The 13,808-nt window shown below is 49.5% G+C and overlaps 1 protein-coding gene across 6 annotated transcripts in view; it reads right to left on the minus strand.

The window, feature by feature from the left end:
- The window catches only part of GREB1L (GREB1 like retinoic acid receptor coactivator), a 216,828-nt gene that overhangs the window by 20,465 nt on the left and 182,555 nt on the right, over positions 1-13,808 (minus strand). For 4 of the 6 annotated variants that reach the window (XR_014779008.1, XM_084780707.1, XM_084780704.1 and 1 more), the window contains 4 exons: positions 12,216-12,555; positions 5,826-5,941; positions 4,698-4,963; positions 135-715 (listed from right to left, as the gene is read on the minus strand). Coding sequence is in view for 5 of the 6 variants with exons in the window: in XM_084780707.1 (XP_084636833.1) it covers positions 135-715; positions 4,698-4,963; positions 5,826-5,941; positions 12,216-12,555 (1,303 nt within the window). In the remaining variant the exon portion in view is untranslated. The remainder of the gene's footprint in view (positions 1-134; positions 716-4,697; positions 4,964-5,825; positions 5,942-12,215; positions 12,556-13,808) is intronic. The other 2 variants (XM_084780708.1, XM_084780706.1) reach the window with 1 other exon arrangement.

Consider the following 13,808-nt stretch of genomic DNA (forward strand, 5'->3'; position numbering starts at 1 on the left):
AGGAAAACGAAAAGAGATTTCTTTCACACTTTGGCTCTTTAGTGGAGGTCTGAAAGAGGTCTTCTGTCAATCCCGCCAACCCCCCAAGATATCCCCTGGCAGCCAAGACAGGACCCACCCTGGTCCATCCCTACCTGGGGGGGCCCAGTAAGCAGCAGCCGCCTTGGGTGCAAGGTCCGGGCTCCTGAGGTGGGGTCTGGCTGGTTGCTGTAGTCAGCGTGGTGCTGCCGGGCTGAGGTCCACTGGCGGTAGTAAAGGGACTGCTCCTCGCTGCTCATGTCCTTGTGCAGGCCTGGCCGCAGGGAGCTCACCCAGGCCACATCAGCGTGGGGCAGCAAGGACGAGGAGGGGGGCAGCCGGCCGCCCTTCTGGGATCCCAGCAGTCTGTATGCGGCTTTGGATAAGATCACCACGGGCGGCAGGGCTGTGTGCAGGTCCTGGCAGCCTCTGGGGGGCTGACCTGACCACGCAAGAGCCTGGGCGCTCGAGGATGAGGATGAAGAAGGCTTGGAGGTGGTACTGCTGGCCATCGGAGGGCCCAAGGAATCACACTCCTGCTTCAGGACCTCCCCAGCCACGGCAGTGCTGGCGGAGACCCCGTCATCCAGCCGCGCGCTGGTGGTGGGGCTCTGGAGGCTGGGGGTCAGAGGCTGCTGCTGGGCTTTGCCCGCCGCCGCTGTGCTAGAGGAACTCACCCCGTTCTCCATGGTGGAACCTGGAGAGGGACAGTGGAACTAGTCCTCCTCCTACCCCTCCCTGATGCCAAGGTCAGGAGGTAAAGGCCACTGAAAAATGCCAAACAAAACAACAACAAAACCCCAAAACAAACAAAAGCCCTCAATCCAAACCCCAAACCGAAACAACAACCACTTTTGGAAACGGAGACACAGTGCCAGGATATTCTCTGTACCTCAGTCTCTACACTGCTTTCTCCTGCTCCCTTAAGGGCCCTGGGTCTTGGGTGGGCTTGGCCAGTGGGAGATACCAGCTGGGCACCAGCCTAGCTCTCCTGCCTTCCTTCCCATGTTGCCACTCCCCTCCCCCCCCCCCCCCCCCCCCCCGCCCCCAGTGACTACCTTCCTGGGCCGCTGGTTCCTAGCGCTTTGTGGCCTATGGTTCCTTTTCTAGAGCCGTCCCACATTTTGGAAGTAGTCCTTCCACCTCTGTCAGATGCCAATGGGCTGACAGGCTCCATGTCCCAGCCCTTTCCAGTGGCACTTACTCTCTGCCTTGGTGGTCCTCTAAGTCCCCCACTTGTAGCCATTTCCCAACCCAGGGTAGGATGTCTCCAGGGGAGGGGGGCAGAGTGTAGACCAGCCCTAGATAAGGAGGTGAGAGTCTCCAGTGTCTTCTCTTTTGTCTGCTAACTTTAATCTTTCCTCTGGTGGTTGAGTCTCCTAATACTCATGGCTGAAGACCCTCTCTGAGCTCAAATGGGTGCTGTCCAGCCATGGAGTTCCAATTCCAGCTGTAGGAGACCCGACAAACTGTCGTTGTTAAAAGCAAACCTCTCTCGGGCTGGAGAGCTGGCTCAGCAGTTAAGAGCATAGACTGCTCTTGCAGAGACCCCAGGTTTAACTCCAGCACCCATGCCAGGTGGGCTGTAACTCCAGACCATGAGGGTCCAATGCGTCTGGCCTCTGGGGGCACTGCATTCTGTGTACACTGCTCACTCTGGACACACGCACATGCACACACACACACACGCGCGCGCGCGCATGCACATGCACTCATAGTTTAAAAAGCAAGCCTCTTTACTGCTCCCATGACTGGCAGCTTCCAACTGCTGAGATCAGGTTGCTACTCTCATAAGCTAGTCCACACCGTGTATATAAAACTGTGCAGCCAGCATGGTGACGCACACCTTTAATCCTAACACTTGGGAGGCAGAGGCAGGTGGATGGCTGTGAGTTCAAGGCCAGCCTGGTCTACAAAGCGAGTCCAAGACGGTCAAGATAACATAGAGAAACCCTGTCTCGGAAAAAAAAAAAGGGGGGGTGGAGTGGGCTAGAGAAATGGCTCAGAGGTTAAGAGCACTTCCTGCTCTTCCAAAGGTCCTGAGTTCAATTCACAACCATCTATAATGAAATCTGGTGCCCTCTTCTGGCTTGTAGGTGTATATCCAGGCAAAACATTGTACGCATAATAAAATAAATCTTTAGAAAGAAAGAAAGAAAGAAAGAAAGAAAGAAAGAAAGAAAGAAAACCCCAACTGTGTGTGCTGCTCCGTTTTTAAGGAGAAGGGTTACTGCAGAACCCACACGGGCTGAGAAACTGCACCACCTGTCAATCACGCACCCAGCACAGAATGATCAATGACTTAGTCCTAGAAGTGGAAAGGGAGCCACCCTGTAAATTTATTGGGGTGAACTGAGATTGTAGGGGCACACAAGTATATTCAAAATCCTAGAGAACTCGTTGGACATGCCAGACCAAGGAAAGGGCATGGGTAATCTTCTCTCCTGACCCCCATAAAGTGATGCACTGCGGTGGCATGGCCCCACACCAGCCTGTCCTCTGATGTCATAAAGTGATGCACTGCGGTGGCATGGCCCCACACCAGCCTGTCCTCTGATGTCTGCTGTGCACTTTGTCAAGGCTTCCCTCACTTCTGTTACAGCTTGGGCCAAACTCCCTGCGCTGACGCATGGCTGCCTGCCTGTCTGCCTGGTCCCTATCTGGACCTGCACTTAACCCATCCTTCCCCAGCTCCTGAGCCATTGCCTGCTCCTGAGCCCTGGGCCAGCCTTTCCCTAGCAGTTGAACTCTGCAGCTTCATTTGGAACTTGACAACAGCAACTCCCTCCTGGCTTTAGTCTGGTTTGTTTGTTTGTTTGTTTGGTTTTTCTGAGACAGGTTTTCTCTGTGTTGTCCTGGCTGTCCTGGAACTCAGAGATTTACCTGTCTCTGCCTCCCAAGTGTTGGGATTAAAGTCATATGCCGCCACAGCCCGGGCTTGTCTGGTTTATTTTTAATACAGCCTTTTTATCAGCTCACTTCTCAACCCTCTTAAACCCTGCTACAGCCTCTTTAAGCTGTTTTCATTCTGACCCATTTATATACATCTATACACACATACATACATACACACATAATACACATACATACACACATAATACACATACATACATTCATACATATATACACACATAGTATACATACGTACATACACATACATACATACATACATACATAGTTACTGTGTGCTATCAGAGTTAATATTAGTAAGATTGGAACAAAGAACCGGTATTTGCCTCAGCTAAGCTACCAAGGAAGACAGATTATATGATAAATCACTGTCACTGCAACCACTAAACCTTGTGAGTTTGTGATCAATAAATTGTGACATTGTGGAAAGACACCGGTGTGTTGTGTCCATCGGTGTTTCTGGCATAGAGCACTCATGGCCCAGGCACTCAGCAGAGAGTCTGCCTGCCTCCCTCTTTCAGCCTTGAGGGAGGTCAGGAGCTGGGGTCTCAGTGTTCCGTGTTGAGCAGGGCTTTGCCAAGAGGAGCGTAAGGAGGACATGGCTGGTGAGTGGGGAGGACCTCAAGGGAGGGGTGTGACTAAGGAGCCCTGGTCACCGCAGCGGCTAAGAGCACTTGCTGTTCTTGCAGAAGACTGGGGTTCAGGTCCCAGCCCCACAGCTCACAGCTGTTGGTAATTCCAGTTCTAGGGCACCTGGCGCCCTTTTCTGACCTCCGTGGGCACCAGGCACCTGTGTAGCACACCTATATACACCCAGGCAAAAATATCCACACTTTTAAAATGTCTTTTAAAAAAGAGCCCCTAGGAAGGGACAGTTTTTCCCCCACCCTCTCATGTCCCCTGTTCATTTTGCCACCTTGTACTGCTCTGTTTTTTCTGAGCTGGTTTTAGGAAAATTGAGGCGGCTACAGTGGTGAGGTTGAGGGAGGAGGAGGCTACACAAGCTCTCCCCTACTGACGGAGAGTAGCTGGGCCCAGCCTAGAGAAGGGCGGGTCTCATGTCCCCCCAGGCCCTGGGTCACCTCAGACAGGAGGGCCCTGGGCATGGCGTTCTCAGACAGCTGCTGACTGGTGCTACCCTGGGTGTAAGTGCTTGCATGCTTGCACATGCAGGTCTGGCTGAGGGCCTGATCTCCATGTTAATTCGGGGGGGGGGGCATGGCTGCCCTTGGTGGGGGCTCCACTTCAACTTATTCCTTGTACTTCGATACATCTTCTTGTCTGCATTAAAGTTTATTACTTTCATAATCAAAAAAATCTAGAAGTAGGGCTGCACTTGCTGTATTACGACTTACTAAAGGAAATTGTATAAGAGACCCTGCAGCCAACAAGGAGCCCCTAGAAAGCCTGCAGCGTACACTGTACCCACACTTGACAGCAAGAACCTGTGTAACCAGCCAGCCAGCCACCCACCCATCCAAACATTCATGCCAGGCACCAAGCCACCAAATGCAAACTTAGAGCTTCCATCTCTAGACTGAAAATGGGGTGTTTATGCAAATCTGAGCTCTGGAGAAACTGGAAGGAGACAAGGAGGCATCAGGCACATGGTGCAGGCTGCGAGGCTAACTGGTTATGGGTTTTCGCCTGTCACTACGCTCATGGTTAGACCCAGAGAGAGCTACAGCTACTCAGCCCACCCAGCAGCTGAGGTCTCGGCTGTTGCTTGGAGACCCGGGGGCGGGGGACCGTCAGTAATGGGGCTCTACCTTTTGAAGGCGAGTTCTGACCTGACGTTCCGGTGACAGCGCTGCTGTTGCTCTGCGGCCGCTCCAAATCGATGAGCAGCTCCTCAGAGTCATTCTCTCCGGTGGGGGCCTTCTCGGCCTCCTTCCCACTGAGGTCCAGGGCAGCAGCAGGCCCTCGGATGACCTCTTTTGAGACATAGCAGCATGCCAGGCCCACCTCCTGTTCCAAGGCCGTGCGAGTTAAATAGCTTGAGTCAATTAACCGCAGGTCACAGTACTTTAAGGACCTGTACAGAAGGAACAATATTAGTGGCACATCCCTCGTCCCGGGATCCACGGCACACCCCTCGTCAGAGGCCCCGGGATCCACGGCACACCCCTCGTCAGAGGCCCCGGGATCCATGAGCGGTGAGAACTACAGGCTTCAGGACTGGCTGAGTCTGCTTTGAATCTCGGCGGTCACCTCCCAGCCAGCCATCTTTCTCTGTGCTTCCCCAGAGTATAAAATAGAGAGGGCAGTTCAATGGCAGACGTGGTTCCATGGCAGAAAACTTGTGTAGCATGTATGAGGCCCTGGACTTCAGCTCCAGTGTCACTAAAAAGTAAATACCAAAGGCTCCATAGAGAAGGCTGGCTTATAAGGCTGATGCAAAGGAAGAGGCAAAGAACACAGAAGCCATGTGGAGTGTGGCCGGAAGGCATGGGGTGTGTGGCCGGAAGGCATGGGGTGTGTGGCCGGAAGCCATGTGGAGTGTGGCCTGAAACACACAGTAGACATTCAGTTGAGGCCTTTATTGTCTTCCAATCTGTAGCTGTCCACCCTTGAGGGAGTTTGGAACATTAGATTAGCAAACACAAAGTGCTTTATTTAGACTATCATCCATCCTGCTGTCTGTCTGTCTGTCTGTCCGTCTGTCCGTCTGTCTCCTGCCTTTCCTCTCAGTCTCTCTGGCTGCCTTGCTCTGGGCTCTAGCGGCTTTCCAGCTGTGGCTCAGCTCCATTCCAGAACGGAGGTTCTGGAAATCTGAAGGAGAGAAGGGTGTGGCTCTATTTCTTTTGTCCCTTCATGGATCAGTTACTGCCAGACAGCTGAAACTGGTTCATCAACCGTGCGGCAGCTCAGCTAGGGAGTGTCTCATCTCGTCTCACCTGGGGAAAGTCTCTCCAAGGGGGTCCTTGCCAGTCAGTATCACGATGCAGGGCAGGCCTTCTAAGTCCTGGTATGTCCGAGGGATCCACTCTTCCTGGTCATTTCCTCTCCAGGTCTGTAGAAGAGACACAGAGGAATCATTAAAACGCCTCATTCAAGTTTGCGTCTTTTCTAATGGTTTCAAGATGTAGGCTTCCTAATGACCGCCACTAAGGGTGTAGACCACGCATAGTAGAATGTTTGGTTTTGATTTTTGTGAGAGGATTTTGATCTTTGAGATGGCGTTTTGTGCAGCCCAGGCAAACCTCAGATCCCCTGTAGCTGAGGATGGCTTTGAACCCCTTCTCTCGATGTCCTCATCTCCTAAGTGCCAGGGTTGCAGGGCTGTGCGCCACACCCACCTCGACATTTGCTACCTTCAAAGCGTGCACAGAGTGCTTCTTTGAGCGTGTGACCCTCAGTTGCCACCTCAGTTGCACAGACAGCTTGGTATACTGCATGAATTAGCTTTGAAGGCCAGAGAAGCACACTGGAGCATCCTAACGGTGATGGAGAAGCCACAGGTCATGGCTACACTTGCTGACCCTGGACAAACTCCTGGGAGTCAGTGACGAGAAAGGACAGTTCCAGTTGTCAGGGACTTGAGACAGACTCTCAACATTCATCCAAAATGTTTTAATCAAGCAAATAATGGTTAGTTTTTCTCTTTATCCCTTTATTGACTTTAAAAATAACTGTCTGTAATCCCAGCTACTCAAGAGGCTGAGGGAGAAGTTCCCAAGTTCCCTGTGGCAATTTAATGAGACTTGTATCAAAACAGAAGGCAAAAGAGGACGAGGGACATATACGTGGTAGAACTTGCCTAGGCACAATGCTGCAGACTCAGTTCCCCACAAACCGACAAGTAGCGATTGGCCTGAGGCCTCCAGGGTCGTGAAATGCTAACCAGGCTGATCCAAAAGAAACCAACTGCCTCACATGAAGAGTGATCAGTCTGCTCCTAATTTCACAAAGCACCTACAGAGCACCGACTCTTCATATAGTACCACAAACTCACATCCATGAGTTCCTTTGGTAACTTACATCAATCCTAGGAGCACAACCATGTCGATGAAAGAGGAGAGCCCGCTTTTGAAAGATGTTCAAGAACAGCATTCAGGGAGGTGGAGGCAGGCAGATCTCTGTGAGTTTGAGGCCAGCCTGGTCTAAAAGCTAGTTCAGAACAGCCAAGGCTAACCCAGAGAAACCCTATCTTAAAAAACAAACCAAAATCAAAACCAAAAAACAAAAAACAAAAAAAACCCAAAAAACTCCCCAAACCAACCAACCAACCAACCAATCAAACAAACAAACAAAACAAAACAAAAACAAACAACAACAAAAAAGAAAGAAAGAAAAAACAAAAATAAAATATAAAGGGATCTATTATTGTTAGTTTTGTTTTTGCCAGAGGCAGGGTTTTGCCTGCCCCCGGCTAGCCTTGTGATATGTAGTTGAGTATGAACCTGGACATCTGATTCTCCTGCCTCCACCTCCCAGGAGCTGAGATTACAGTTTTGCGTCACTACTCCTGTTTTCCCACAGCCCTGGGGAATCAAACAGAGGACATCAGGTGTGCCAGGCAAGCATTGCAACGGACAAGTTACACCTTCAGCACCCAGTTTCCAGGTTAGAACAGAGTGCTGAGAGTGGCATGGAAGGGAGGGGATGGAAGGACCCAGAAGGTTCAGGAGCCCCTCAGGGAGACCATCAAGGCCTACAGATCTGGACGGCGGAGGGGGTGTGTGTGGCTGCACAAACAGTTGCACCAACCAAGAACAATGCATGCAGTAAACCTAGACCCCCTGTTCAGAATAGCCAATGGACAGCGCAGTCTCCATGGTTATGGGTGACATGAACTCTGGTGCCCCTGCCCCCCGCATCCCCCCTCCCCACGTCCCCAATTTGATCACCTCCCCTTGGTGGGAGGCCCAGTGGCACTCAGAGGAAGGGGAAGGCGGCTATCTGGATGAGACCTGATAGGCTGTGGATATAGGGTGGTGGTGGTGCTCCCTTCAGTCAGAGGTTTAGGGGAGGGGAACAGGACAGAAGAGGGAGAGGTGGGAACAGGAAGATACAAATGAGGAGATAGCAATCAGGATGTAATCTGAATAAGTTATAAGTTGAAATAATAAAAAAAGAAAATAGTCCAACTCAAGTAGATTGGCTTTAAAGGTTCCTATTTATTGAATGTCTAGGATGTAAGTAGGCTTTAGGTCTGCTAATGCTTATCCAAACAAGGACTAAGAAGTAAGCTTTTCTCAGGGTGTGTTGGCACACGCCTTTAATCCCAGTACTCGAGAGGCAGACAGGTGGAGTTCAATTATTATTAATTGCATTTAATTATTATCAAATTATTTATGAATATTAACAATTATTAAGCAACTCACATTTTTTTAAGCATTTCCTTTGCTAAACTCAAAGTGTGTTGGAATCTATTAGGCAAGAGATAATATAGTGGTTTAGTTAATGTTTTATTGATATTTAGAAAATAGCTAATGAGAGCTGGCCTTGTAGCACACACCTGTTGTGGCTGATCTTTGCTACTTTGTGGGCTCTTTTACCCCCAACCCTTACTCCCCCAGTTTTACCCCTAACACTAGATAGGAGAGAAACAAGAATAGAGGGGAGATGAGGAGGAGAAGGGGGGTCCAACCCTTAGCCAAGAAGCTATTTGCAGTTGGTACTTGCTATTTAAGGGAAAGTCAGTTTTCTCCAATGGGGTGTGACTTGGTATATCAACCACACTCCAGGTCACATTCCATGCCTAGGAGCAGTTGTCTTATTGGTCTTTGCCTTTCTGTTTTGATTTCCATTTTTTGTGAGTTTTGTTTTAAACGAGAGAGAAAGAACATAAAGTTGGGTGGGTAAGAAGGTAGGGTGGTTCTGGGAGGAGTTGAGGGAGGGGAAAACATAGTCAACTATTTTATATGGAACATTTTTATTAAAAAAAAGGAAAACCAACCTTCTAGAAATATTTTTAAACACACTCTCAGGTTGGAATGATGGCTCAGCAGTTAAAGAGTAATTCCTGCTCTTGCAAGAGGATTGGAGTTTGGTTCCCAGCAACCATGTCAGGCAGCTCACAACCACCTAAAATTCCAGTTCCAGAAGGATCTTCTGACCTCTGTGGGCACCCATATCCATAACACACACACACACACACACACACACACACACACACACACACACACACACACAGAGTTTTTTTCTCCCAGGCTGAGGTGCAGCTCAGCCCTGGGGTGACCTTCAGCACTGTGTGGCCCTGGCATGGTGGCATATGCCTGTAATGGCAGTGCTCATGAGGAGGAGGCAGGAGAAGAGGTTTCAAGGTCATCCTCAGCTACACAGTGAGTTTAGGGCCAGCCTAGCTACCTGAGATCTTGCCTCAAACAAGCATGCTCTTCAGAAGGACATGGGTCCCAGCCCACAGAACTCCAGGGGACAGTGAGTTACCTCACTCAGTACCTCTCTCAGGGCAAACAACCCTGGCACAGGAGGCATTTTACTCAGAGCTCTCACACTGTGTGCATGCTTTCCCTGGCAACAGGAACTTCTCTGAAAGGACTTTAGACTCTGGAGTCCACCAGTAGGTCACGGTTCCATCAAGGGCAAAGGCCAGGCTGACAACAGGAGAACAGGTGAGACGCCTCACCACTTGAGGAGGCGTCCCAAGAATGCTAAACACATCTCACTTTTACTCTTGACCAAAACATCAGGGAAACCACTACAGTATGTGTTTTCATCAAACTGCTATTGTGATACATGATATTCACTCATCAACTGTGCCCTCAGAATGACTTTTCCTGGAGGCACTTAAGCTGACCAGAAGACTGGACAGGAACTTAGTTTCAGCTGAACGTTGGGCTCACTACCAAGGCAACTGTACAGAAGCTCCCCAGGCTTGTTGGGTGAAGTAACTGATTTTTTTAAGGTTAAAATTTTAATCTATCCAAGGTTAAAATTTTAATGTTTTTCATCTCTTGTCAATTAGCTATAATGTATAATAGGATAAAGAGGCATAAATATAAAAATGGGGTCATACAATGAGAGCAGTATTGGGTTTTACCTAAGACTGAAGATAAAAGGTACCCCAATGCCTTCTGAGAATGGTAAAGCAGGTCCACTTGGCCAGAGGCCATCTTGCTTAGGTGTGAGCTCTTCAGTAGGAGTTTCTCACATGGGCAGAGTTTTGAGAACATGGGATTCTCTTATGTGGCTGGTATACAGCAGCTGCTTGGATAAATGAAGGTGCTCTCACTGTCTTAGGAAATAACTGCTAGGAAGCTCTTCACACAGGGCACACTCTCAGACAGTGGCCTTCACTCAGCTGCCCGCACAGCCAGAGACCCCTTCTCCTAAGCACAGCGCGATCAACAACTTCACTGTGCTCTCTATGCAGTGGCCCAGAGGGGCAGACTTTCATAACCCACTGATTTATACCTTCCTTCCTTCCTTCTTTTCTTTCTTTCTTTCTTTCTTTCTTTCTTTCAGGCAGGGTTTCTCTGTGTAGCCCTGGCTGTCCTGGAACTCACTCTGTAGACCAGGCTGACCTCGAACTCAGTGGGTCACCTGCTTCTGCATCCTGAGTGCTGGGATTAAAGACCTGTGCCACCACCAGCATATAGTGACCTTCCAAACAAATGGCCTAAGACTGTGGGAGCTCAATAAGGAGAGTCATGGCTGACCCAAGGAACACCCTAGTCCTGGTGTAGCTCAGTGACAGGTGTGTGGTTCCCCCAGAGTGCAGCTGCACATGAACTGTTTCTATCTTCAATGTTTTCACACCGTTTCAGCTCTGCTTCTCAGTGTGTGTTGGGGCCACGTGGGGAGGACTTGCTGGATGGAGGCTACTGTTATTCACCATAGGGGTTTGCTATGAGGTGGCCTTTGACCATAGTTTTATTTTTCTCCATCACTACAACCTTCACACATCTGCTGACAAGAGAGCCCAGGAAAAAAAAAACATTCAGGCAACGGAAGATGCCTCAGTGACAGTAGAAACACAAAGCATCTGTATTTCTCAACCAGCGTCAACAGAAAGACTACCACCCAGGCTGCCCCAACATTCCCAAAGTGAGAGTGAGCACCAGTGATGATGGCAGTTGGCCCTGAAGCAACACCAGAGCCAGCCTCACGTGGGCACGGCATGGACGTTCGAGTCCTCCTCTACCCATTGGAGGAATCTCTGTGGTGAAAGTCGCAGGTCTGACGTCAGAGGGCCCAGGCGTTGCCCACAAGCGGTAAACATCTATCTTTTCCTGAGACAGAAATGCTGTCACTGCTACTGAACGTGAGCTTCTGCTTGTTCTAGCTGGGCTATTCAGTTTAGGGTAGATAATACAACAGGAAAGCTAACGTCAGCCAAGTTATTTACCAATAGTAAGTCAGGGTCCAAGTTAGAGCTTGAGGAAATAGCACAGTTCAAAGCTTGCATTTTGCAGAGAGGAAACTGCAGCAAGGTGAGAGTCAAACCCCTGAAGACCACATGCTCTCATTTCGGCCAGTGTGTGCCAAACTAGGTTATTCATAACCCAGTTTAGCTTGGGATTTAATGTGCAGTGTGGACACCTTGTCAGTCAGCCTCAGCCATACAGTAGCTAGCTGAGCCCCACATCCATCCCAATGTGGGCATTGGAGTAAATGCTTTCTAGCAGCTAGGACAAGCGAGATGGTAAAGGTCCTCAAGGAAAGCTGGGCCAGGCATGAGGCAAGGACTCAGGGTAGCTGGTTGGTGCCTGACAGGAGCGGACAGGCAGTCAGTCCTTGGGTAGCAGAGGGAGCAGCAAGGGGCTGGATTGTACCCTGAGTCCCTGTGTAGGTCACTGCTGTGAGCCGTGCCAAAGTGACTGGGCCAGAAGAGGATCCCGAGGAGCAAACTGGGATCCCCATGCCAGGGAGCTCGAGGTTGCTAAGATGAGTGCTAGGATGCCGACCAGCATCCGGCTGACAGGCTAGATGCACAGAAAAGAATTAGTGAGTTGAGAGGTTGAGAAAATGGCTTACCTTTTCCATGAAAAACAAAACAAAACAAAACAAAACAAACAAGAGAGCAGTGGGCTAGACAGCGAAGTTGAGAAATGTGGGGGCAGATTAGGTCGGCTCATTTTTTTGCACCTGGGCTTGGAGCATGGAGACCAACTGCACGTACGTAGGAAGAGGGATTTGATGGGGTCTTTAGAAACCGGTTTCCATGACGAAAAGCCAATGCATTCTTTAGTTTAGCCTTAGCCTGATTCGGGATGTCAAACTCAACGCTGTACAAAACTTATTCAACTCAGTCATCTGCATGGTCCGTCTATCCAAGTCTTAGAAAACAGAAACAAACGGTATGCCTGTCCTTTGCTAACCTTTAATCGTGCCACAAAGTGCGTTGCAATGCTGAGTTCGGAGGCCGGGTTCCCCAGGATGATCTCAAAGCGATACTGCAGCCCCAGCTTGTCTCGCACCTCCTGCAGCCGCTCCTTGGCCAGCATCGCCAGCTGCACCGAGGGCACTCTGATGATGAGCATGTGGCCCCTCCCACTTTTGTTTTTCCCTGGGGAGCTGATAAGATCATCCATAATGCTGAGCGTTTCCGGGGTGCTGTGGTCTCGGAGTGACGCCATGGTGGTGAGAGCCATCAAGGCCTCTGAATACTGCTGGATGAGGAGATAGCAGCGGACGACCATACTATGCAGCCGGGGGTACCTATGACAGAACACAGGGCATGCGCAGTAAAATGCAGATGGAACAGGGCAGGAAGTGGCTACCGAGCGGATTAATCTTGGACCCCACAGATGAGATCAATTAGAGTTTGTGGGCTGGCCTAGCGGCTCTACCGTCGCAAAGTGCCACATGGACCAGCACCAGCACCGGGAAGCTAGAACTGCCAGACAGCCCACAGCAGATTTACGGTGCAACAGCGGGTCCCTCCACCGGCAACTCAGGTGCGCATTCAAATACTAAGGCACTCTGGTCGGTGCAGGTTAGTTGCAAACCGAGTCACAATCACTGGGTTGTACCTGAAGCACAGACTTCAATCTCAGCTCTCAGATGTTTGACTACAGTAAAGGAAACTGTCATTGCTGTCATTATTCTTGTTGTATCAGACATTAAAAAAGGGATAATTGTAGCTGGAGTGGTAGAGCCTGCCTGCAACCCCAGCACATGTGAGGCAGAGGCAGGAGAATAGCAGAATTTAAGGCCAGTCTCAGCTACATAATGTGCACATTCCAGGGCAACCTGGGTGGCATAAAGGGGATGCTGTTTCAAAAACAAACAAATAAACAAAACATCAAAAATAAATGAACACATGAATTATTGCTAATTTGAAGTCAGCTCTATGGGTAATAGAAATATATCTTCCCATAAAAATGTGAGTTGTTGGGGGCTTTTCAGAGGACACTGGGTTCAATTCCCAGCACCCACATGGCAGCTCACAACTGTCTGTGACTCCAGGATCTAACACCCTCATACAGACATACTTTCAGGCAAAACATCAATGCACATCAAATAAAAATTATTAATAAAAATAAATGTGAGTCGGTGAGCCAAGTGGCTGTAGCGCATGCCTTTAATCCTAGCATGCAGGAGGCAGAGGCAAGCAGATCTGAGTTAAAAGCCAGACTGGTCTATAGTGTGAGTTCCAGGGATACCAGAGGAACTCGTCTTGAAAAACAAAACAAAAATTTAGTGAGTTGGTGTAGGGGAATAATTGGAATTAGAAAAATTGGAGAAAGAGCACCCTCTAGTGGCGACCCTTTATCACCAGAGACTTTTTTTTTCTTTTAATTTATGTTTGTTATATCTCAATGGTTATCCCATCCCTTGTATCCTCCCATTCCTCCCTCCCTCCCATTTTCCCCTTACTCCCCTCCCCTATGTGCCTGAGGGGGACCTCCTCCCCCTGTATATGCTCATAGGATATCAAGTCTCTTCTTGGTAGCCTGCTATCCTTCCTC

This window comes from Acomys minous, assembly GCF_964271855.1.
Source record: "Acomys minous genome assembly, chromosome: 4".
Taxonomy (NCBI): domain Eukaryota; kingdom Metazoa; phylum Chordata; class Mammalia; order Rodentia; family Muridae; genus Acomys; species Acomys minous.